The sequence below is a fragment of the Cetorhinus maximus genome, chromosome 12, assembly GCF_964194155.1.
Source record: "Cetorhinus maximus chromosome 12, sCetMax3.hap1.1, whole genome shotgun sequence".
In the NCBI taxonomy this organism is placed as follows: Eukaryota; Metazoa; Chordata; class Chondrichthyes; order Lamniformes; family Cetorhinidae; genus Cetorhinus; species Cetorhinus maximus.
In genome coordinates, this window is record NC_135890.1 from 12,750,449 (window position 1) to 12,775,885 (window position 25,437).

Here is a 25,437-nt window from a genome sequence, read left to right on the forward strand (position 1 = left end):
CAGATTTGTCAGGCATGACCTCCCCTTGATGAAACCATGCTGACTTTGCCATATTTTATCATGCACTTCCAAGTATTCTGAAATCTCATCCTTAATAATGGACTCTAAAATGTTACCAACGACCGAGGTCAGGCTAATTGGCCTGTAATTTCTCATCTTTTGCCTCACTCCCTTCTTAAACAGGGGGGGTTACATTAGTGATTTTCCAGTCCTCTGGGACCCTCCCTGACTCCAATGATTCCTGAAGGATCACCACTAACGCCTCCACTATCTCTTCAGCTATCTCCTTCAGAACTGTGGCGTGTAATCCATCTGGTCCAGGTGATTTATCCACCTTCAGACTTAATGCACACCAATTAGTTAAATAAGATTTGGTCCCAATTATCAATATGGCAGACAAAAGAAACTGGAGGAAAATAAGATTACCACCTCAGATTGAATGTATTCTTGGAGGAGTCATCACATGATTCTGCCTTCGACAGCCCCACTCCCTCACTCCTGCCATTGATCTCCAATGTGCCTATACTCATGATCTACCACCTTCCCACACCCTTTGGAAAGCGAATGGACTCTTTGTTACCTGACTGACAATCAAGAATCATCCAGTCAAACAGCCCTTTTCCCCCATGTCCAATTAGTATTTCAACTATAATTTTTTGGCAGGGAATGTATGTAGTAGGGACCCCCTCAGGAGTTGGTATTAGGATCACTATTTTTCTTGTGATATCCAAATGCCCTGGACTTGGGCAGGGGGGAACAATTTCAAAGTCTGCTGGTGATACAAAACTGAGCAATGAGGAAGGTAGTAGCAAACCTCAGGAGGATAGAGGGGGACTGATGAAATGGGCTGGCACGTGGCAGATGCAATTTAATGAGGTTAAGCGTGGAGTGATGTACTTTGCAAGAAATAATGTGGAGAGGCAGTATAATCTAAATGTACTTTTTTTAGGAGGTGCAAAAGCAGAGGGACCAGGGGTGTATATTCATAAATCCTTAAATATGGAGGGTAAGTTGAGAGTTAAGAAAGTATTTCGAATACTTGGTCTTTTTAAGTAGGGGCATTGACTATAAAGAGAAGGTAGCCATGCTAAACCTTTAAAAATATTACTGGTTCGGTCTCAGCTGGAATGCTGAGTACAAGTCTGGACACCACGCTTTTTAGTAGGCCTTGAAGAGGGTGCAGGGGAGGTTCGCCAGGATGATATCAGGGATGTGAGACAGTTATGTGGAGAAATTGGGGAAGCTGACTTTTTTTTACCTGAGAGCAGGGAAAGGAGACCTAACAGAGGTATTAAAATTATGAAAGGCTTTGACGGAGAAAGTAGTGAGGGATTGGTTACTGACTCACTTGCCAGGTGAAACAGAGGTCGTAGATTTAAAATAGTTGGCAAAAAGGGAAATTAGGACAAATAATTTCACATAAAGGGGTGTTAAGGTCTGGAATACACTACCTGAAGCAGTGATGGAATCAGATCCCATGAGGGCTTTCAAAAGGCAACTGGACGTGTATTTGAGGAGATATAATTTGTAGGGTTATGGGGGGGAAAAAACTGGGCTGTGGGCCTAAATCGGAATACTCTTTCAAAGAGCCAGTACAGGCAGGAAGGGCAGAATAGCCCCCTCCAGTGCTGTAAGGTTCCGTGAATTCATGAACAAAGTGTTCAAAGAAAATTTAAATAAAAATCAAGGCCCTATAATCTTTCTCCTGGGTTATGGGCTGTTGTGCACAGCAGTGCCATGGAGATTAATTGTTAGTTGAGACTCCAAGGCAATTTCAGACAATTGGTAAATCCTACAGGCTACTCTCTAAAGTAGCTCCAAGAGGCTGGTTAGTTCTGGAAGCAGGCTGTTTCCACCTGTCCTCGAGGATGGGGGGGTTAATTCTGGACATGGGAAGATGCAAAGAAAGGAAGGAGAACCAAAACCACAGATGGTTTCACATGCAGTTTGCTGGAAACGCTCTTTGATCATTCCCTGGCCGTGATGCGTGCCAGATCAGAGATCAACAACCGAAGTTCTCACTTTTGAGTGCGCATCTGAGCAGATTTTTAAATGCCCAAATTGATACTGAATGATTAAACTGCCCGTTTTTATTAATTTTTCTACTTAATCATTCACAGAATTTAAACACAGCCCTTCAAGTACAGAAACACCAATGGCCAAAATCTGTACTATGTTTATCTGGGTTCTGCAGTAATGGGTGACTGTTGATGTAGTTTGCTGTGTAGAAAAGTTCTCTTAAATTTTCATTGCCCTGGAGCCTGTCCTCCAGATGAGGTGCAAGATCACACCTGATTGCTGCTGTGTTTCATCAGCTTGGATTTGTCCTAAATAAAAGGAAGATGGGATAATTGAAAACAAATCCTGAGAAGCCACCCTCATATCATCAATATTTACTTCGAATGACTGATGGATTAAGTTGTGTTTTTTTTTCCCCCAATTTGAACAGATGGCATAACATCAAAATGTTACAGACCAATTATTTGACAATTAAGGAAAAAGTCAATTTTTATGTAGAAAAATACTGACTACATAGGACATGCCAATGCTTGCAATTTCCTTAAAGAGTACATGAAGATGAAAAAGTTTAAATTTGAGTTATCTGAGGTGTAACACTCTAGATACATTCCACTTGCATTTCATGTTGGCAATGGCCAAGGATTGAACTAGAAAAACACTGCATGTAAATTCAGGTTAGGCAGCCGCTCAATACAGCCAATGGCAAAGTCACAACATGGCAGCCCATTGTCTCTATTGACTGCAATGGAAAAGGAAATTGGACAGCACATGAAATGAGTTGCTGAATCATTAATGCTTGTCTTATGCTATGCTATGTTATGCCATGCGACACCAAGCTATAATCTATTCAATCCCGAGATTAGCTAACATGAAAGTAATTTTACAGCTGAAGAGAACTCCAGCATGACGTCCATTCCTAAGTAAATACTTACCATGGACATTGAAATGTACAATAGAAGTAGTGGACACACCAATTGATATTCTATTACAGTGTTATGCATTACTGTTACCACATTAAAGGGGCAACAATTGCATGTTGCCCTTTAAAACCATTTACGTTTCCACATTAAAGTGAATTTTTCTTACTATATCTCTATCAGGTAGAGTTCAAATGCCAAATAATTGGCCAGCAACATTTTGTATAGCTCTCACGCACACGTGACTAAACCAGCGCAGTCATTTCCCTTTGTTATGATTGCCCATTGTAAATCTGTAGTTTTAGATAATTGTGATGTGTCAGTATACTTTGAACCATTTTGTGCATGTGATACAATAAATAGCGCTAGACTATTTCAAGCACATAGTATCAAAAACAGACGTCAGCTAATCTCGGGACTGAATAGATTATAGCTTGGTGTTGCGTGGCATAACATAGCATAGCATGAGACGAGCATTAAGCATTAATAGTATTAAACAAATCACAGGCAGTGAAAGCAGTTACACTGCAGTATTGTTCAATAATTTCCTGCTACCAGAATAATGGTAGCGTTGAAGAATCGCAATGCTCATTACTTTCATAGTGAAATTACCTAAATTGTAGCTATTGGAATTGCAGCTTTTACTCTTTTTCCTGAAAATGTTCGTATTGTGTGAATCAGACAAATGTCTTTTTCAGGAAATATAGCTTAGCTTCAGAGATCAAAACTAATTTTATGCATCCGTGCTTGTTTCTTGCTTACCATATGGTGTGGAACTGTTGGCCTTACCTAATTAAACCATTAAAATGACATTTATAATAATCTGTACTCTCAGCAATGTCATCCTTTGGTACTAAGAGGTGCACACAATGATGACACATTTTCCAAAGTCAATTTATTTTATTTTTAATATTCATTCATGGGATGTGGGTATCGCTGACCAGACCAGCATTTATTTATTACCCATCCCTAGTTGCCCTAGTTCAGAGGGCATTTAAGAGTCAAGCACATTGCTGTGGGTCTGGAGTCACAGGTAGGTCAGACCAGGTAAGGATGGCAGATTTCCTTCCCCAAAGGACATTAGTGAACCAGATGGGTTTTTACAAGAATTGACAATGGTTTCATGCTCATCAATTAGACTTTTAATTCCAGATTTTTAAAAGTCTAATTGATGAGCATGAAACCATTGTCAATTGTTGTAAAAACCTATCTGGTTCGCTAATAATGCCCGCCAAACCTGTTTCCATCTCCCTGACAACTCCAAATCTCCATTCAGTTTTCCCCTTGCCATAGCACTGAAACAGCCCTAATCAAAATCACAAATACAAGTTCACATTAAGACCACAGGGCGGAATTTTCCGGGACCACCTGCCACCGGGCCCAGGAATGAAAGGCTTAACATAAGAGGAACATTTGAGGACTCTGGGTCTATACTCGATGGAGTTTAGAAGGATGAGGGGGATCTGATTGAAACTTACAGAATACTGAAAGGCCTGGATAGAGTGGACGTGGGGAAGATGTTTCCATTAGTAGGAGAGACTAGGACCCGAGGGCACAGCCTCAGAGTAATGGGAAGACCTTTTAGAGCAGAGATGAGGAGAAACTTCTTTAGCCAGAGAGTGGTGAATCTATGGAATTCATTGGCACAGAAGGCTGTGGAGGCCAGGTCATTGAGTGTATTTAAGACGGAGATAGATAGGTTCTTGATTGGTAAGGGGATCAAAGGTTACGGGGAGAAGGTGGGAGAATGGGGTTGAGAAACTTATCAGCCATGATTGAATGGCGGAGCAGACTCGATGGGCCGAATGGCCTAATTTCTGCTCCTGTGTCTTATGGTCTTATGGGTTCGTCGGGTCCCGCCCAAAGTCAATGGACTTTAGGCTGGACCGTCGCATCCACCGGGATGGGTCCGGACACGGCAGGGCTGGAAAATCCCTGCCATAATATCATTGACGGAACTAAAACAATTGCACTGCTTCCAACATACAAAAGTGCCTTTTTTATTTTGCAACAGATTTGTTCAGTTCACCAAGTGAAAACTGCCATGTTGATCTATTGTTTTTGTTTACTCTTTGCCTCTGATTTGTAGTTTAAACCCCAAGCCACATGGCTTGTTAACATATTGCTTCCGTTCAACTGTTCCTGTTGCCTTCAATGAGTAATAGCAACAAGTATGTTCTATTTGACCCAAAGCAATATTCCACCCTTAGATACATAAGGGACTATTTCAATTCCCAAGGAGTGAGTTCACTTGTAGCCTGATACCAATCACGATAATATTATCCCGTACCTCTTGAAATTGTAAAGACTAACAGATTGCAGCGTTTCAAGAAGGCGGCTTCGTGGTCTGACATGTCAAAACCTGCATATCTTATACCTTTACTAGGTCATTAATATATATACCACCAGGTCAAGATGAACATTGCTTCTCATCAATCTCTTCACGCAGAATGTCAAAAAACATTCATGTATTACACCTTATGTTTGCCTACGGTACAGTAGTGATTGCATTTTAGGTACAGTAGTGATTGCATTTTAGGTACAGTAGTGATTGCATTTTAGAAGCACTCCATTGTCCAAGTGCATTGAGACAGTGTGAGAATGTGAATGGTGATGCACCAATATAAGTCCTTTCCTTCCGCCCTTTTATCTACCTACTCTGGCTCAAAACCACGAGTTGTCCCAGTTTGTATTTGGTTGATTGAATCCTCCCTTTAAATATCTGCCATGTTCTCACTTACTCAACTAATCTCCCTGTAATGTAAACTGTCTTCCTTACGCCAACAAGCTGGTCTATAGAATGTCTGAGAGCCAGTGACGTCTAACTGAGTAGTTCACATTGTAACTTCCCACCTTCCACAAAATTGACTCGTTTTACCCCCTAGATGCCCCTGACATATGAGTCTGCACTCCACTCTTCCTTTCTAAGCACTCTACACCCCTGAATCGTCTTCCATCCACTGCTTTAAACCACGTTTCTGATCTTGCCCACATCGCTGTTTCTTATTGCTCCATTATCTTAATTCTCTAGCAGTCATTAGATGCACCCTTATTATAGATTTACCTCCATGTCTCCTCCCACTGTCTGTTTCAGCGCTTCTCCAGGTCTCCCCCTATAAAATACACAAGGGCATTGCCAGCCCAAGCTGGTCCTCCCTGACTTTGCCTTTTCATTGAGTTATTTACATCTCTGCCATTTACACTTGTGTCTGATAGAAGAACCCCCGAACCCTCCCTGAGATAAAAGCAAAATACTGCCGATGCTGGAAATTTGAAATTAAAAAAAAAACAGAAAATGCTGGGAAAACTCAGCAGGTCAGCCAAGCGTCTGTGGAGAGTGAAACAGTTAACATTTCGAGTCCTTATCAATCTTCTTCAGAGCTCTCCAAAACACCCCCTGTTCAGCAGTGGAATAACCTGAAATTTGTAGTACAGCATAGAAACAGGAAAAGAAAGACTTTTATTTACATAGCGTCTTTCACAACCGCCGGCGTTCTGAAGTGTATAACAGCCCCAATAAAGTGTAGTTAATGGAGGAAACATGCGAATTAACCAACACTGTAAAGCACAGAACCAATTGCAAGTTCATTATTATAGATAACAGTAATGTCACTGCATATATAGACAGCATTTCGTTAAGTTAGTGCTGCGCCTACCTTTGAAGGCAAGGGTTGTGTGAAATATGGACCACAGCAGAAACAGCTGTTTGATCCCGGCCATGTGGAGGTGGTCGACACAGACAGTTCACTGGCTCCTTCCAGTCCCGATTCGCTGCTATCCCATCTTCGGCCTCTTCCCGTCCCTTAAGCAGATCTTTTTAAAGGAGAGTTTCAGATGATTGTTGCACGGAACACTCCCCAGCAGTTGCTCGCTATGACGGCCGCTGGCACACATGGTATACGTTTCACTTTCACTTTTTTTTTTGTCAAACTACACCCTCCCCCCACCCCCTTTTTAAACTGCGAATTTTCGAGAATGAAGCGGGACATCTGATACTGAGAAACAAGATGGGAAAGCTGGAATTGTCTCTGGATTTAAAGGGGGGGTGGTGAGGGGACAAATCCCACTCACACAAGCTATAGGCAGGTGTTCGTGACATGTCTCCCTATTACTTCCCAGTTGCGATGAGCCGGAATGCTCGGTGTGTAGGAATGGTGCTCTGTGCCGGGAAATCGACAGGGCTTTGTTTCGGTGTGGTGTCAGCTTACACGCCAAAGCAGGACGAGCAAAGAAAAATGCTAAACATGCGCACCAACGGGCTGCGGGGGATCCTCCCTAACCACATACATGGCAAACATCTCCACCCTGGGGATATTCCAACCCATCCACATTGGATTCATTTCCTTCCCAGGATGGCCAACTCATTTACAGTAACCCATCACCGCACCCCCACCCCCCCCCCCCGCCCCCCTTTCCAATCTTCTACTGACCATGCCAGTCTGCCCCTTTGCTGGCATTGCCCTGGTTGGACTGACCATCGCTGGCCAGAGCACAATTCCACTGGCTTAGCCTGTTCCTCCCCCATCCGCACACTTTACACATGAACGTCTGACAGTGGGTGCTGTTGACACCGTCATTTGGCTGCTGTCAGGGGTGTTTGGGGGTGGGGGTTGGGCGATGGGGTGGGGGGGTGGGGGTGGTTACGATGGGCCCCTAAGGCAAGCCTGATGCCGTAATGCCCTCGCAAGCAGGAGTCGCTGGGTAGAAATCAGGATTGCCAACTAAGTTGCTAAGTTTTCCTCTTCCCGGTTGAGAGGAATCACTGCCTCTCATCTGAGGTCACCTAACTCAGCACAAACTAGAACAGGGGTTCCCAACCTGTGGGTCGAGACCCCCCCCCCCACCCCCCAACAGTGGGGCCGTGAGATGAAATGGCCGCCATGGGAGCTCCAACTGATGTCAGGCAGCTGGGAGGCCCCTTTAAATCCTTGAGGGTTTTTTAGGTGATGGGCGTAGCCTAATGGACTTCTCTCTGAGGCCCAATTGCTACTTCAAAAAGAGCCTGTAAAAAGATAGGTGTTTGGGTTTTTTTGCAGAAAGCCTGCCTTTTCACCAACTCCCCTCATGCTCAACTCCTGTTCCCCTGCTCACCCTGGTCACTAAAGCCCCTCCCCCACCCACCCCCACTCACAAAAAATCTCCCACACCCTGCAAATTTTCACTGGCTGTGTTCACTGCCAACACAGTGCAGGCACAGTTGTATTATTTTAGTCTGTGACATCCTTGCGAGTGACAGAGATCAGAAATCATATCAATTAGACTTTTCAGTTCCTTCGGCACTCATGGTCCTAAGATTTTTATTTTGTAATGAAAAATAAATGAATGCAGTGTGTTTTTAAATTAAAACGATAGTGGTCATCCATCTGGTAAAGTAACAAATCTTTATGTAATTGCATAATTTTCTAAATATTAAAGCATCAATGTACCTTCATATGAAATAATTCAAAAACACTTACAGATCAATTTGAAAGCCTTCAGAAATTGAATATACAGTCCTCAGATTCAGCATATAATATGTTGGCTAAGGGGTCTTGAAAGGGTGGATGTGGAGATGATGTTTCCTCTTGTGGGAGAATCTAGAACTAGGGGGTCACTATTTAAAAATTAAGGGGTTGCCCATTTAGGAAAGAGATGAGGAGAATTTTTTTTCTCTCAGTGTTGTGAATCTTTGGAGCTCCCTTCCTCAAAAAGTGGTGGAAAAAGAATCTAGTTGGATTCTTGACAAGCAAGGGTGTGAAAGGTTACCGGGAATGTAAAGTTGAGTTTACAATCAGATCAGCCATGATCTTATTGAACGGTGGAGCAGGCTCGAGGGGCCGAGTGGCCTACTTCTAATTTGTATGTTCATATGTTAACTCTAGGTTATCTGGAAAGTTCATACATAATAAAAGAACTTAATATAACACAGAGATATATTAAAAGCAGAATCGATAAGATTCTCAGAGATTTGAATACAATTATAGTTTTTGGACTCAAATTGTTTAGTTCGAAAATCTCCACAGAAGTTTTTTTTTTAAAGACGTTGTGTCTCCGGCCAATGACCTCTTTGGTTTTCTGCGCACGCGCGGACATGTTCGCATGGGCAGATGGATATTGGTAGCCATTTTGCGTTGGCAGGAGACGCAGTGATTTTCACTCTGGTGCTGCACAAAATCTGAGGCAGTAAATTAGGGTCACATTGGGAAAAAGTTTGGGAAGCACTCAACCAGAAAGTCAAAGCTGGACAGCTCCCCAACTGGGCAGTGAGGATTGGAGTTTTCATTCAGACTGTTTCGCTACTCTGCACTCAGCTTGGAAATGGTTAGGATAATTGGTATCAGGCAGCTTGCTGATATGTAAGTGCCTGGGTATAATGTAGATACCACCCAGACTGTACCGAGCACAGGAAAAGGACTGGAATATTCCAATTTGGGACGGTAAAAGTAGTGATCCTTGTGGAACAGAATGCACAAGTTAGTCTGCGAGATCAAAGTCACGTTTAACCAGCACGGCTTAATCATTTCACAGAGTATACTTCATGCTAGCTGCACTTTTCATAAAAGAATGGTAGAAAAGAAATTTGGAGGGCTATGGTGACAGAGCAGGGGAGTGGACCCAATTGGATAGCCCTTGCAAGGAGCTGGCATACACATTGTTAGTCTAAATGGCCTCTCTCTGTAGTGATAAAAACAAAAAACTGCGGATGCTGGAAATCCAAAATAAAAACAGAATTACCTGGAAAAACTCAGCAGGTCTGGCAGCATCGGCGGAGAAGAAAAGAGTTGACGTTTCGAGTCCTCATGACACTTCACTCGAAACGTCAACTTTTTTCTTCTCCGCCGATGCTGCCAGACCTGCTGAGTTTTTCCAGGTAATTCTGCTTTTGTCTCTCTCTGTAGTGTATGGTTCAAAGATTCCAGGCAAAACACTGATGAGGGCTAGACCTATAATGACAGTTGAGGGTGCACACACACTTTGTTGGTTGCCCTTGGATACTAAACAGGGAGAATTTGGGAAGAATACTGTCGGCATTTATTGACCAATTTCAGGTGCAGCTGGTAATTTTATCAAGTAAATTCCCAACCCTGTTTTCCTAGTGCCACCAGTCAAAATATCTTAGAATATACTGCATCTAAGGAGGTCATTTGGCTCATCAAGTCTGTTCTAAACCTTTGAAAGAGCTGGCTAATTAGTCCAACCCCTCCCTCTGCACTTGCCCACAACCCTGACAATTTGCCCTGTTCCAGTGTTTATCCAATTCCCTTTTGAATGTTAATACTGAACCTACTTCCACCATCCTTCCTGGCAGTGCAGTCCAGATCCCAACAGCACATTGAAAGAATTTCTACTGCTCTGGTTCTTTTGTTAACTTTCTTAAGCATATAATTCTTACCTATTTAATCAAAGAGGAGACACTCAATCACTTTTAACACTGAGGACCTTCATTCTATTATGGTATTCATAAGAGGGTTCTCCAGGCAATGGCTAAGCAGAAAAACCTGGCTAGGAATGGACATTGGTTGCTGTACAAACTGCAGGACAATTGGTGGACAACTATACAAACTCAGAGATGGGGGTTGGAGGGGGGTGGAATCTGTAGATCCACTGCACCATTAAATGAGCTGGTAGATGGCATGTATCCCTGGAGCCTGCACAAAGCACCATGATAGAATTCACCTCAGATCGCACATGTGTTAGATAACCACATTGCTAAAACCAGTTCCATTATCCTGACTGCAGAATAGCACAGCCCTACAAATGCAGCTCTGCAGTCAGTCTAAGGGAGGGGTGGTTTTGACAATGTAAATTGGCACCTGAATGCTACCTGAATGCCACAAGGTCCAATTACAGAATTGCTAAGTGTAAATATGGCATTGGATCCTTTAGCTGGAGTTGATATAATTGGCTTCACTCTCTTATTATGTTGCTCACTGTGTATCTACAGTGCACACATAATCAAGGGGATTTCTGTAAGTACATTCTTGTGCAATAGATTAGTCAGTTTAAGGACATCCTCAATGCACATTGTAAATATGCTTGTAACTCACTTTCCAATAGTATCAAAGTGTATTATTAAAGATCAATGAAAAGTAAATTGAAGATTCTCCTAAAGACATAAAGACAAAAACAATCATAAAAATATAAAGACAGAACCCTTCTTATCCTCTCAGGTAATTTAGTGTTGTCACAATCCAGAACCAACTCAGAACTTCCAATGCTATCCTGCTTCTTAAACCGTTAATCTTCAGTGAGAGTTCACCATGATGGAAATCACATATTGCATGCAGTTTGTCCCTAATTCAGGCCAACCTCCATTGAAATATTCAATGTGCATATGTTATGACCAGGACAGGAAGGATGCACAATTTCTCTAGCCACACTACTCCATAGGTTGCACCATAAGTATAAGTATTTAATTCACTCATCAAAATGGGCAATTGTTTACTTTTACTGCTCTTAGACCCAGAATAATAGAGACTTTAACCAGGCTTCTTTCAATAACTCAGAACGATTGATTTATTGTGAAACAAAACTTATTTTTAATAGCTAGTTGCAACCTGGAAGTATAACATTATATCCCTTTAAATCACAACACACACACACAAAGGACAAAACAAATGGGGTCTCTGCAGAGTTTGGTGTTTAAAGGAAAAAACGCCTTATGGCCAATGGGGAAACTTTATGAAGGGTTTTGACGCTGTCAATCTGGTGTTCCTGCATGGCCACAGTAGTTATCTGGAAGTTCTTTCCAAAGGAGCTTTGGTGTGGAGGGGAACAGAACAGAATCAATGTCCTTGGGATCTGTCTTTCATCTCAACTTCTCAGGTTTCCAAATTATAGAGGAGTTATGCTAAGATGAGGACTTCTAGCCGGAAACTGATAATTACACTGAATTTTAGTTGAGGCAGGGAGGGAGCAAGTTGAGCAGCCTTCTCCTTTTCAGTTTATTTCCAGAGCCAGTAACCATCCCAGGGTTTCCTTTTCTACTGTAGAGTATCCCTTTTAATGCCGATTTAATTTTTTTTTGATAAGTACCACAGTGGCTTCACTATGCCCGATTCACTGCACCCATCCCCAAGTCACTAGCATCGATTGCCACCTTGAAGGGTCTAGTGAACTTGGGGCAGCCGACACAGGTTCATTAGTTAGGATTGCCTTCAGCTTCTCAAAAGCTGTCTGTCACTCTCTTGACCGTACCACCTTTGCCTTCTTTTGTAATAACTCTGTTAGTAGAGCAGCTATTATCTGCTATATCAGCTATTATCATCCCCAAAAATCTCATGATTTCCTATTTAGTTGTTAAGGGAACTCCACCAATGCCTATACTTTTGCTGCTCTTGGCAATACTTGCCACTGCCCTAGATAAGTTACTTACACTTTTGCAAACTCACTTTTGGCAAGGTTTATTACTAGACCTGCCAACTGTACTTGTTTAAATAGGGTTTCCTAGAGTTTTAAATTATCTTTCTAGGTGCTGCTGTAAATCAAATACATCATCCAAGTAAATAACACAGTTAAGAATAACTACAACTACAACAATTAAGAATGACTACAACTTCATTCATGAGTTTTTGGAAAGTGGCTGGAGCAATTTTTGGTCCAAATGGCATCACTTGGCATCGGTATAGCCCATTTTGGTGTGACAAAAGCCAATATCTCCTTAGCTCGTGATGTTAAAGGTACTTGCCAGTATCCTTTCAGTAAATCTATCTTAGCAAGGAACGTGGCATTTCCAATCCTGTGAATACAATCTTCTAGGGGAGGAATTAGGGAGGAATCTGGTTTTGTTACAGCATTAACCTTTCTATAATCTATGCAGAATCTGGCTGACTCATCAGGTTTAGGTACTAACACTACTGGAGAACACCAGCTGCTTTGGCTAGGTTCAATTAGGTGATTTTCCAACATGTATTGAATTCCTGCTTTCACCTGAGCCTGTTTCTCCGGACTTAAACGATGAGGATGTTTTACAGGAGATTCCCCTACATCCACATCATGCATGGCTGACGTTCTACACCCTGGTTTACACCTACAGATTCCTTTAGATTCTGTAAGTAACCCCACTAGACCTTCTCGGTTGTCCTACCTCTAAGTATGAAAATATGGTGCCTAACTGTCCTAATATTTCAGTGTCAGCAGACTGCACAGCAGGAGGTTTAATTTGTGAACTGTCTAAGTCACCTTCTGCCTCACTCTCATTGTCTCTTTCATCCTCCACTGCCCTTACTATCTGACATACCTGCTCCTTCTTATCGTTCTCCCTATGATAATGTTTTAGAGTATTGATATGACACTTTTTCCTGCGATTTGGGGTTTTTGTCAAATAATTTGCTTCACCAACCCTCTTAATTACCTTGTATGGACCACTGAACCGTGCTTTTAGAGGTTTTCCTGTAAAGGCAATAACACTAACACTTCATCCCCTGGTTGAAATGTTCGGGTCCCAGCTTGCCTATCTGCCCATTCCTCCCTCTTTGTTTGTAAAACTTTAAGAGGCTCTTCAGCCACCTTGCAGGCTCTGGTGAGGCGTGCCTGGATCACCAACACATAATCTAACATTGAGGATTTGTCCCTCTGTCCTAAAAACTTTTCTTTGATTAATTTCAGAGGATCTTTATCTCATGTCCATAAATTAATTCAAAAGGACTAAACCTGGTAGATTCATTCGGTGAATCTCGGGTAGCAAATAAAAGAAAATCCAGTTCTTTGTCCCTATCATGGAAATGTTCACGACAATATACTCTAATCATTGTTTTGAGGGTTTGATGGTACCTCTCTAAAGCTCCATGTGTCTGTGGATGAAATGCTGTGGACTTTAACTGTTTTATACTCAAATCACTCATTATATTTTGAAAAATTTTAGACATAAAATTGGAACCTTGATCCGACTATATCTCTATCAGTAATCCGTATTGAGTCACAGATTGGGTTAACTTCTCTACCACTACCTGAGCTGTAATTGTTTGCAAAGGAATGGCCTCTGGAAATCGAGTTGACATATCCATAATAGTAAGGATACACTGGTGTCCCGCTTTCATTTTCGGTAACGGTCTCACACAGCCTACTAACACCCTACTAAATGGTTCCCCAAAAACTGAAATGGGAATTAAGGGTGCCAGTTTGATTGTTGGTTGTGGTTTTCCCACCATCTGGCATCTATGGCATGTTTTACAAAACTGCACCACATCCTTGTGAAGACCTGGCCAGTAAAAATAGCGGTTTACCCTCACTTGAGCTTTCCGTATCCCTATATGCTCTGACATAGGAATTTCATGTCCTATCCATAATATCCCCTTACAATATTCAGGCGGTACAACTATCTGATGAACAACCATCCATTCTTTGTCTGCAGGTCTGTTATGAGATCTCCAGTTCCTTATCAGAATCCCCTTTCTAACATAATGGGCTGCAACTTCCTCGCAATCAGCGCCAGATTGCCAATCTATGCCCAATTACCTTCACGGATTTTCTTCCGTGCCTACCTCACCCAACCTTCCGACTCAGGCCATGTGAGATCCAGGCAGCGTAGCCCGTCCCCAAGGCCCAGTGTTGAAGTCCAGCTCCGACAATTTGAAGGAGGACACGCCCCCTTTTTTTACAGCGCTAGCTGCCGTGAACCAGGTAAGTTAAAGGTGCCATTGAACCTGACAGGCCAAGGAGAAGATATGTGTCTACGGTAAGCAGATAGGATTTGGGGTTGTGGGGAGTTTGGAGGTCGGGGGGGGGCGTCAGACCTTGCAGGAGGGATAGGGGGTCAGACCTCGGGAGGGGCGGGGGGGTTTGGGCTGTCAGACCTCGGGGGTGAGGGTTGTCAGAGGCTGGCAGGGTCGGGGAGACGAAGGTTGGGGGGTTGGAGGTTGGATCGGAGGTCAGGGGGTCAGGTAGGTTGGGCGTGTGGGGGGTGGGTGTTGGGTCAGGTCAGGTCAAGGGTGGTCAGACTCAGCGGGTCTGACAGCATCTGTGGAGAGGAACACAGTTAACGTTTCGAGTCCATATGACTCTTCATCAGAGCTAAAGAAAAATAGAAATGAAGTGAAATATAAGCTGTTTGATGGGGATGGTACAGATGGAGCTGGATAGAGGGCCAGTGACAGGTGGAAGCAAAGAAGAGATTGCCAAAGATGTCATAGATAAAAGGACAAAGGGGTGTTGATGGTGGTGATATTACCTAAGGAATGTGCTAATGGTGACATTAAGTGTAGAAAGCAGGACGAGCAAGTGGCAGTTGGCCCCAGTGGGGGTGGGGTGGGGGGGAAGGGATCGAAATAGGCTAAAAGGTGGAGATAAAACAATGGATGGAAATAAATTTAAAAATGATAAAAAGAAATAGGTGGGAAAAGAAAAATGTATTAAAAAGATATACAAATAATTAGAAAAAAGGGGGATCGGAAAGGGGGTGGGGATGGAGGAGAGAGTTCATGATCTGAAGTTGTTGATCGGAAGATGAGGTGCTGTTCCTCCAGTTTGCGTTGAGCTTCACTGGAACATTGCAGCAGGCCAAGGACGGACATGTGGGCATGAGAGCAGGGTGGAGTGTTGAAATGGCAAGCGACAGGGAGGTCTGGGTCATGCTTGTGGACAGACCGAAGGTGTTCCGCAAAGCGGTCACCCAGTCTGCGTTTGGTCTCTCCAATGTAGAGGAGACCGCATTAGGAGCAGCGAATACAGTAGACTAAATTGAGGGAAGTGCAAGTGAAATGCTGCTTTACTTGAAATGAGTGTTTGGGCCCTTGGACAGTGAGGAGGAGGGAATTAAAGGGGCAGGTGTTGCACCTTCTGCGGTTGCATGGGAAGGTGCCGTGGGAGGGGGTTGAGGTGTAGGGGGTGATGGAGGAGTGGACCAGGGTGTCCCGGAGGGAATGGCCCCTACGGAATGCCGACAGGGGGGTGAAGGGCGGGGCCCTATCCGTCTTGTCCTCACTTATCACCCCACCAGCCTCCGCATTCAAAGGATCATCCTCTGCCATTTCTGCCAACTCCAGCATGATTATGCCACCAAACACATCTTCCCTTCACCACCCCCTCCCCCCCCCACTCAGGGGCTGCCATGTACTGAGGTGGGCTGACTGAAAAGCCCACCTCAGTGTTCGGGCACTTTGCCCCAGCTCTAAAAAAATGAGAAAACAAAAAACAGCCCTCTAGACCTCACCCCTCACGTCACCTCAAATTCCCCACATAGTCCCCATGCCCTAACTATGACAACCCATGCCATCTCACCCACCCCATGGTCATTTGTAGCCCTATGACAACTTAGTGTCAACTGATGCACTCATGCCAACCCACTCATCACCCTTTGCCCTTATACCCTCCATTCTAACTCACCCATTATCCACCAGGGGTAGATCTCAGGACCCATGGTGAGATGAAATAAAATAAAGCTTGAAGTGTCTATTGATGACTTCAGTACTTAAAAATAACATTCTCATTGATAAAAACTCATTTACTATATTTAATTTCCTTCAAATCCCTTATAAAAACAAGCATTTATATTCATAGCCCCACATCAAAGACGTTATAACCACTTTGAGCTGTCAAACTGTGAACTGATAGGCACTCCACTGTGATAATGATATGTTGTAGAATCAGCAATGCAACACAAGTCCTATAATGATACCCCTCAGGCTTATATCAATAGACAGAGTGAAATAGCAAGCACAGATTTTTTAAACAATAGACTTTTTAAAATTTAAAGGCCAGGGGATTTACATGCCTTGACAGCTTACAATTCCAATGAGTTTGTCCACTTTTCACACATATTCATGTCTAATTTTAACAATCCCAAAATGGCACTTGACCAATGCCAAAAGAGCACTTGACCGCTCCCTGGACCTATCCAAAAGGGTGCCTTACCTCTCCAAAAGGATATCCTACTCTCCAAAGAATTCCGGTACAATCTTCCTGATTGTTTACTGCATTTCAGAGTTTTGTGGCATCTCAGACATTGAAATTATGCCTTGTATACGAAGTCCTGATCGTTAACATTTTTCAAAAAAGCAGCAGTCCTAGTACAAACCCTTGAGGAATCATTTCCTCCAGTCTGAAAACAACTGTTCACTGTTGTTCTCTGCTTTCTGTCCCTTAGCCAATTTCATATCTATGCTGCTACTGGAGCTTTAGTCCCATGGTTTTAATTTTGTTAATAAGGTTTATGCCCTATCTATAATTATAAAGTTACCCTACAGGGATCATTTACTATAATTTATTACGAATGATAACATTTTCTTGAGAGTATTTATTCTGCCATGAGGCACCGCTTTTCTCTTTTCCTTATGTATTCCTCATTTTAATCCTTTGTCCCCAGTTGCAATGGCTGACTTCCATGGTACCATCATGGTTGTTCTTGGTTGGCCAACAGCAAGTGAAGCGGCCCTATCCAGTTTGCCTGACCCTTGCCAGAATGAGCCGGATCTCTACTCAGTGCCCTGGTACAGCAGTGCAGCTGAGAACAGAAACAGAACGCGGTGAAGGTACAAAAGTGAATCCCACCATTCTCTGGCTTTGCGTTGTTGCTTCACCACTGTGCCCCACATAAGAGAAATACTTCAACTGTGGGCAAATACCTGAATGTTAGTGTTGCATTCCTGAACTCATGGCTACAATATAAGGACTAAAGGTGGGAACCATTCTACTAAGGCTTTCTTACTTATTGGATTTTCAATGGCCATTAGTTAAAGGACAAATAGATCATCAAATGGTTTAAAAATGAAGAGGGCAAGATATTCCTAGAGCCTCTGGTACCATATCTTATGTAGATTGAAGTCAAATGTTAAATTTTAAAAATACAATTACGAATAAGGAGGCCATTAACTTGCTGAGGACGGCATAAAGGAAAGACGCACAGCTCTTGAAATTTTTCTCAGTTGAGGAAAAAAATGACAAATGAAAATTGCAAATGAAAATTTTTAAAAATGGTATCTTACCTAAATCAGAGTCATAGCAAAAGTGAAAGCTTTAAGTGAATCTCCCAGCTGCACCATCTGGATTTAATTAGCGCAGCAACCTCCCAAAAACAATCTGACATTTTCTCTGAAGCTGTAGACTGAAAATGGAACCCAGGTTACAGCCAAAATTACATGAACAAATAGCTAAGGCCAAATAAGAAACCACTTCCCCTTCTTGCAAACTTCTTCAGAAGGAGCAAGGACGTGTTGCTACAACAGGCAAATCAGTGCCAATGCAGTTCTGCTTCATGAGCAAGGAAGGAAAATGCTCAATCGTTGTGAAAAAGGGTGGGTCCATTATCCTCTGCAAGCTTTATTACAGGACCAGGATTCTGTAAAGTTGTTTTATGTAATATTTACATGAGTATCTGTCTAAAGAGCACCCTATATTTGTTTAGCTCAGAGTTTTATCCTTTTCTATTATATAATTTGTCAAAGTTACATTCTGCATTAGGTTGATCACAACTAGAGATGTATCTGAATGCATTATTTTATTGCTAGGCTGTGATGATCACATTGGGAACTGTACTGCGACTGTGTTGTAAATGCACTGCAGTGAAATAGCAAAAATCTGGTGAGATATTAGGGCTCAGATAATGTAGCCCAAGGACTCCAAAGTGGACTAGTACAGCGCAACAGATGTTGGTGGCCTAGGACCATTGCTGTCCTGGCTGCTCTCCAGGCTGCTGTTGTATCCTTACCTTGCTCAGGAATCAGATTATTGTCTATCAAAGTGAGTTGATTTAAAAAGAAAAGAAGAAACCTACAGAGTGCCTTTCATGACCACCAGAGGTCTCAAAGCACTTTACAGCCAATGTAGTACTTTTGAAACGGAGCAGCCAATTTGTGCACAGCAAGCTCCCACAAACAGCAACAAGATAAACACCAGATAATCTATTTTTGTGATGTTGACTGAGGGATAAATATTGGCCAAGACACCAGGGAGAACTCCCCAACTCTCCTTCGAAATAACGCCATGGGATCTTTTACAACTACCAAAGAGGTCAGATGGGGCCTCAACATCTCTCAAAAAAGTGACAGCATTTCAAACAGTACTACATGGAGTGTCAACCTTGAGTTTTGTGCTCAAGTTCTGGAGTGGGACTTGAACCTGTAGCCTTCCAGCTCAGAAGCAAGAAAGCTACTGACTGAGCCATAGCTGCTATAGTACTGGTACATCTACTTCTGAACTTTTATATTAAGGAGTGCCACCTTGGAGCTAACTTGATCCCAAACTGGTTGATCACACTTACTTTCCCTCTTCCCTGAAGGCAGTCAATACTTGGTCATAAGAAAACAGACAACCAGGGGTTTGACCTCTTGCAAAGTGGACAATAAGTGCTAAGAGCACCTCACAAGTGACATGGTGAGCAGAATAGCTCAGTGATTTGAGGGATAAAGTGTAGTGGGTGTGGTTAAGAAGCTTGCAGCTCATATAAAATTGGTCATGTGTTTGACAGTGGGAGACAAAGCTGTGGACTGCAGAAAGATATCAATGGACTGGCCAGGTGGGCAGAAAAGTGGCAAGTACAATTTAATCCAAATAAGTGTGAGGTAATTCATTTGGAGAGGGCAAACAAGGCAACGAAATACAAAATAAATGTTAGGGTACTGAGAAGTATAGAGGAGTAGAGGGACCTTGGGGTGCATGTTCATAGATCCCTGAAGGTAGTAGGATGGGTAAATAAGATGGTTAAGAAGGCAGACAGGATAGTTTCCATAACTGGCCAAGTCAATCCCCCACTATCATGCATGTGGCCAATTTTTGGATCACCTGCAAACTTCTTAATTATGCCCACTTAAGTCTTATTGTCCACTTTACAAGAGGTCAAAACCATGGTTATCTGTTGTCTAATGACTTAGTATTGACTTCTACCAATTAAACCATTTAAATCTATGCCTCCTGGTTGTTGACCTCTCTGCTAAGGGAATAGGGCCTTCCTATCGACTTTATCTAAGTCCTCATAATTTTATGCACCTCAATTAAATCTGCCCCCACCCCACAACCTCCTTTATTCCAAAGAAAACAACGCCAGTCTATCCAATCTTTCTTCATGGTTAAAACCCTCCCTTACTTGTAAATCTGCTCTGTATCCTCTCTAGTGCCATCACATCTTTCCTATAATGTGGTGACAAGAACTGTGCACAGTATTCCAGCTGCAATCTAACTAGTGTTTTATATAGTTCTGGGATAGCCCTGTGGGTTACTTGAATATTTGAAACATCATGCCGGCTGGCATAGTGCAATCTGAAGGTACTCCCAATATGCTGAAATCACATTAACATTATATCTGCCACGAAAGCTAAGTCCACGACCTCACATGAGGAGCTTTGACAAAGAGATGTCCCCAACGTAATACCAACTGCCCTTCCAGTTTGCAGTAGGTCAATGCTCTCCCTCTGTGACTATTCTTTAGCATCCAAAAAGAGAAAAGGTAGATTAACATTTTAGATGGACTATTCATGATTGCACGCTCTTCATCTTGTCAACATGATTGTTATGACCGCTGGACTTTTATTAGATGGTTATTTTTTAAACTGCTTTAATTCAAGGTAAAAATGGAATACTTTGGAGAGGAGGAATCCTACAAGATCTACCTGGAGACAAGCCCATGTGGCCTGATTGCCATGGGGACAGTGGCCAAGCTCAAAACTTATTGAAAGTAAGGTTCACATTTTAACATCTGGACACAAAAAATGAGGCAGCTGTCCTTGCTCCATATAGACTTACAGGGCGGAGTTGTCCCAGATTTACACTAAGTACGTTGGCAGGTATGCGAAAGAATGTTTTACCCACCGGCCATAATGGTGCTTTTCATGCTGTATCATCCCAATCCCGCCTCATTAATCCTGCATTCCCAGGAAACACGTCGTTTCAATGGTGGGTGGGCTCTCATTCGCCCACCACGCTGTCACCTTGCCACTTCCTCACGCTGGGCGCCATATTTAAAATGCAGCCACATGCACACCTCTCAGTGCTCCCAGCCCAGGACTGCTTGCAGAGAAGACATGGCCCCAAAAGTCAAAAGGACTGCAGCCCCCCCTGAATCTGTGACACACCCCTAGGATGACTTCCGGATGCCGTTGGAGCCCGCCAGGATGTCTCTACCCCCGCTCTGGCCGCAGGAGGCCCATCAGTTTCACCGCTCCAGCTTGGGAGGTGCTGGCAGTGGTGATCAGTGCCAATGCTGCACAGAAGAGTTCGGCCATCCAGCGCAGAAAGAGGATGAATGATCTCATCCGGGTCATCAGGGTACGGCAACCATCACATCACTCTAAACTCACACACTCACAAGGCCATCACACATTCACCGGCGTCTCACTCACTACCAGCTCAAGGGACATCACCACTCACTCTTTCACACACACCCTCACATCTCCATCTGGCCTCATCTCCTTTGGAGACTGCCTCCCTCAGCCCTCACCCTCTTGATGCCACTTGCACAGATCAACATGTGTCCCCGCATGCCCCCTTCCCCAGTGCAGCCCTTGCCCTGCAACGTCTTCCCTTGTCTGAGGCTACTTTTCCCCCTTCCCCAAGCCAGCCATTAAAAAGCCATTCCTTCCTTATGGCTGGTCTAGTAGGTAGAGGCCTGACCGTGAATCCCCCTAAAATGATGTGGTGCTGCCTGTGAAGCCTGGCGCAGATGACCACAAGTGATGCCCAAAGCAAGGTAGGCAAACAAGCCTCAAAGTCCCGAGTGAAGTGCAACTCACCAAGCACGATTCTTGTGTACAGTTGAGAAATGGTGGTTGTTTTCCCGGATGATCCAGCGTGGGTTTATTGATTCCGGCAAGCTGGGCTTATAATGATATGCAGATGTATTACAATGAAGTTCCCGATGTGCAGTGGCAGAAAACATAGCCCACCATTGACGGGCAGAGCGGATGGTTACAAACGTGTTTCACGACGGCGTGAAACTGATTTTTGGTCTCCCCGCCTTATTGTCCACTCACATTCTCCATGATGCCCAATGCCAGCGGGCACAGAAATTTCTGCCCGCAGATTCTCCGAGACAGCCAGACACAGGGATTTGGGGAAGAAGACCCACAACAAGTGCTGCTATGCCTAGCAGAAGAAAAGGACTGTTTTCGGGTTCACCGTCAAGCAGAGTGGTCAACCACTGTTCGAAGAAATTATGTTCATGGAGGGTTAAATACCCAGGGTTCCCCAGAGTGTCCCTTGCTACTGGAAATCCATTAGATTATACTCAGAAGATTGAGGGAAGGGACTTTATTTAAAAGGACAGTGGGAGGTTCAGCCTGATGGGGTATTTCTATTACCTAGGGTGTTCCTCTCCAGGTCATGGGGAAGCAGTGGTGTAGTGGTATTGTCACTAGACTAATATTCCATAAGACCCAGGGTAATGCTCCAGAGACTGGGGTTTGAATCCCACCACAGCAGATGGTGAAATTTGAATCCAATAAAATTATGGAATTAAAAGTCTGATGATGACCACAAAACCATTGTTGTAAAAACTCGCCTGGTTCACTAGTGTCCTATATGGAAGGAAATATGCTGTCCTTACCTGGTCTGATTCTAAAAACCTGGCTGACCCTTAAAATGCTGTCAAATTGCAATTAGGGATGGGATAAATGTTGGCCTAGCCAGTGACATACCATGAATGAATTAAAAAAAAGGTCAAACACCAACCATATATTGCTATTTCTTCAGTGTAACTAATATCCTGGAGGTCTTTACATAACTCCATTATGACAGCGCTACCACTATAAAGAGTGCAGTGGTTTAAGGAGAAAACTCACCACCATCTTCTCAGGATCACCAGGCTGGGTAAAAGATGCAGTTTTGCCATGATACCCATATTCCAAGAACAAAATTTTAAAGAAACTGCTGGGGGTATTAGACATCTCTCATACCTTATATTTTGTTGGTGGATCTCCTACGGTGTGGCCTATGATGAGTTGAATCAACTATTCCCGCAGTGGAGGAAGTGACTGGTATATTTGGATGGCAGAGGGCAGGCTTTTCATCCCGATACATAGGCGGGCATGCTGGCAATTTCTTGCTATTGGCTGGCATGTTCCCACCTCCAACCTGTTTTCAGTGAGGTATCTTCTGGGATGGGGTGCAGGGGTGGTGCGGTGGGGGGGATGATGGCTATCCGTCTGCCAGCAGCGGGCAGCCAATTAGCCCAATTAAAGTGCCAATTGAGGACACGCTTCATATGCCGCATGGAGTTTCTGTCCTGAGGTGCCCTTATGGTCCCCGACCTACATTGGCAGCACCCACCTCTCCCAGTGGGGCTGCCAGCTATGCAGAGCTTTAGGTGGTCTCATTGGTCTTCCCAATTGTGCAGCCTATCCTTCATCTTCAATTGGTCTCCTCCTCAATAATCTCCTCCAGGGCTCCGTCACTGGTATTTCCAGGTTCCCAAGCTAAACAAGGAATGGAAGGCTTACTGATGTTGCCTAGATTTAGCTGGCTTAAATTCCAGTAGTAATACTACACAAACTTGACTCATGCCAACATGTGTCTAAACTCTTCATCCATAGGTAGGCAGGGTTGTTCCTATGGGAAATGAGAGACCGTGCATTCACATATATATCAAGAGACTCTCTGTCTTGGCTAAAATCCTGGAAATGGCCAGAAATCCAAAGTCTCCCCCCCGAACATGGCATTCCCTATCTTTGCGGGGGCAGGACTAGAGTTGGGCCGGGGCTCGCATATGCACAGTTTATGGAGGCAGCTGGCCATTTAAATCACCAGCTGCCTCCACTGATGTGGGATTTTGGTAGGCCAGGAGTGTGAAACCTGGAGTGTGCAGATTAGACCAGGCAAGAGGAGATCTAAATTTGGTGGATTCATTTGGATAACCAAACTACTGCTTTGGGGAAATAAGGTACCTCTTTGGATATGGTCCTGCACACCTTTTGGAGAGGTAGGACACCCTTTGGGAAAGGTAAAGCACCTTTTGAAATTGTTAAAAGTAAACATGATTGTGCGTAAAAAGTGCATGAACTCATTGGAACTGTCGAAGCTGTCAGGGAACGGTCAAGGAATGATCAAAACTGCCAAGGAACTGTCAAAGCTGTCAAGAAACTTTCTAAGAACTTTCAAAGCTGTCATAGCTGTCAAAACTATCAAGAAACTGCCAAAGAACTATCAAAGTTGTGAAGGAACTGTCAAACAACTGTCAAAGAACTTTCAAAGGACACTAGGTGAGTTGTCATGGAGGGGTAAGGGCAAAGGCTGGTGGGTGGGATGCATAGGTTGCATGAATTAGCATGAAGATGGCATGGGACTATAAAGGAGCATGGGAATGTGGGGGCATAGTGGGTATGAGGGGAGATGGGGTGGGTAAAATGGGCATGGGTTGGCAAAAAGCGTATGAAAGGCCATGGGAGTGGGTAGAGGGGCATGGGTTAGCGTGGGGGTATAAAGGACCATAGTTGGCAATTTGGGGCACAAGGTGGCATAGGTTGGCATTGATGGGGCATGGGGAGAGTGTGGGGGATGAGGGGCGAGGGTTGTTTTTTGGTTTTAATTTTTAGAAAATAACTTAAACAAAGTGTCGGAGCACAGAGGCAGGCCCTCTGCCCAGCACACCTCAGCACCCGGCAGCCTTCAAACTCATTCTGGGGGCAGTGGGCCTGACTTAAAATCTAGCCCACCCCATCCCCAGAACAAATATCCCAACTGCCATTTTTTAAAGATAGGGTTCACAGAGCCAGGAATTCTCCTGTCTCTGTTTGGGAGCAAAAATCTGGGCCCAAATATTACCTGTTTAGATCAATTTCTCAATCATTTGCTGTGGAGACTCTTAAGTGTTGCAGCTTCAGCAATTGGAAGTGTGCAGTTTAAAACTGTTTGGATTCCTGTTAAAGGGAGATGTTGACCACTGGATAACTAACACTTTCATGTGACCTACCACCATGCACAACTTCCCACACTTAAGAGGTGATCAGAGAGAATCAGTGTGGCTTGGCAAAGATTAAGTCATGTTTAACAAACCTGGTTGGAATTTTTTGAGGAAGTAACAAATGTGTACAAAGCAGAATTTCTATGGATGCTATTTATATGTACTTCCGAAGACATTCAACAAAAGCTCCACATAAGAGACATTGTTGAACTCAATGTTGAGTGAGGAAGGTTGTAAAGCACCTAATCAAAAGTTGAGGTGCTGTTCTTTGAGCTTCCCTTGTGCTTCATTAGAACAGTGTAGGAGGCTGAGGATAGAGAGGTCAGGTTGTGATTGGGGTAGAGAACTAAGATGACAAGTGACCAGAAGCTCAGGGTCACAGTTGCAGACTGAATGGAGGTGTTTCACAAAGCAATCACTCAATCTGTGTTTGGTGTCTGCATTGTAAAGAAGACTACATTGCGAGCAGTGATTACAGAATACTAAACTGAAAGATGTACAAGTAAATTGTTCTTTCACCCGAAGGGAGTGTCTGGGGCCCTGGACAGTGGGAAGAGAGGGGGTAAGAAATTAGATATTTTTATCGTCTGCACTTGCGTGGGAAGGTGCCATGGGAAGGGGTGGTGCGTTGGGGGTGACTGAGGAGTGGACCAAGGTGTTGCAGAGGGGTTGGTCCCTTTGGAAATGGTGCATGCCGCT

General features: G+C 43.6%; 1 protein-coding gene across 1 annotated transcript in view; it reads right to left on the reverse strand.

Moving 5' to 3' along the window:
• LOC144687226 (uncharacterized) overlaps positions 1 to 6,853 on the reverse strand; it is an 88,720-nt gene extending 81,867 nt beyond the window's left edge. The window contains exon 1 of the mRNA XM_078553033.1: positions 6,593 to 6,853. Within this exon, the coding sequence (XP_078409159.1) occupies positions 6,593 to 6,656 (64 nt within the window). The 5' untranslated portion in view covers positions 6,657 to 6,853. The remainder of the gene's footprint in view (positions 1 to 6,592) is intronic.
• Between the last annotated feature and the right edge of the window lie 18,584 nt (positions 6,854 to 25,437).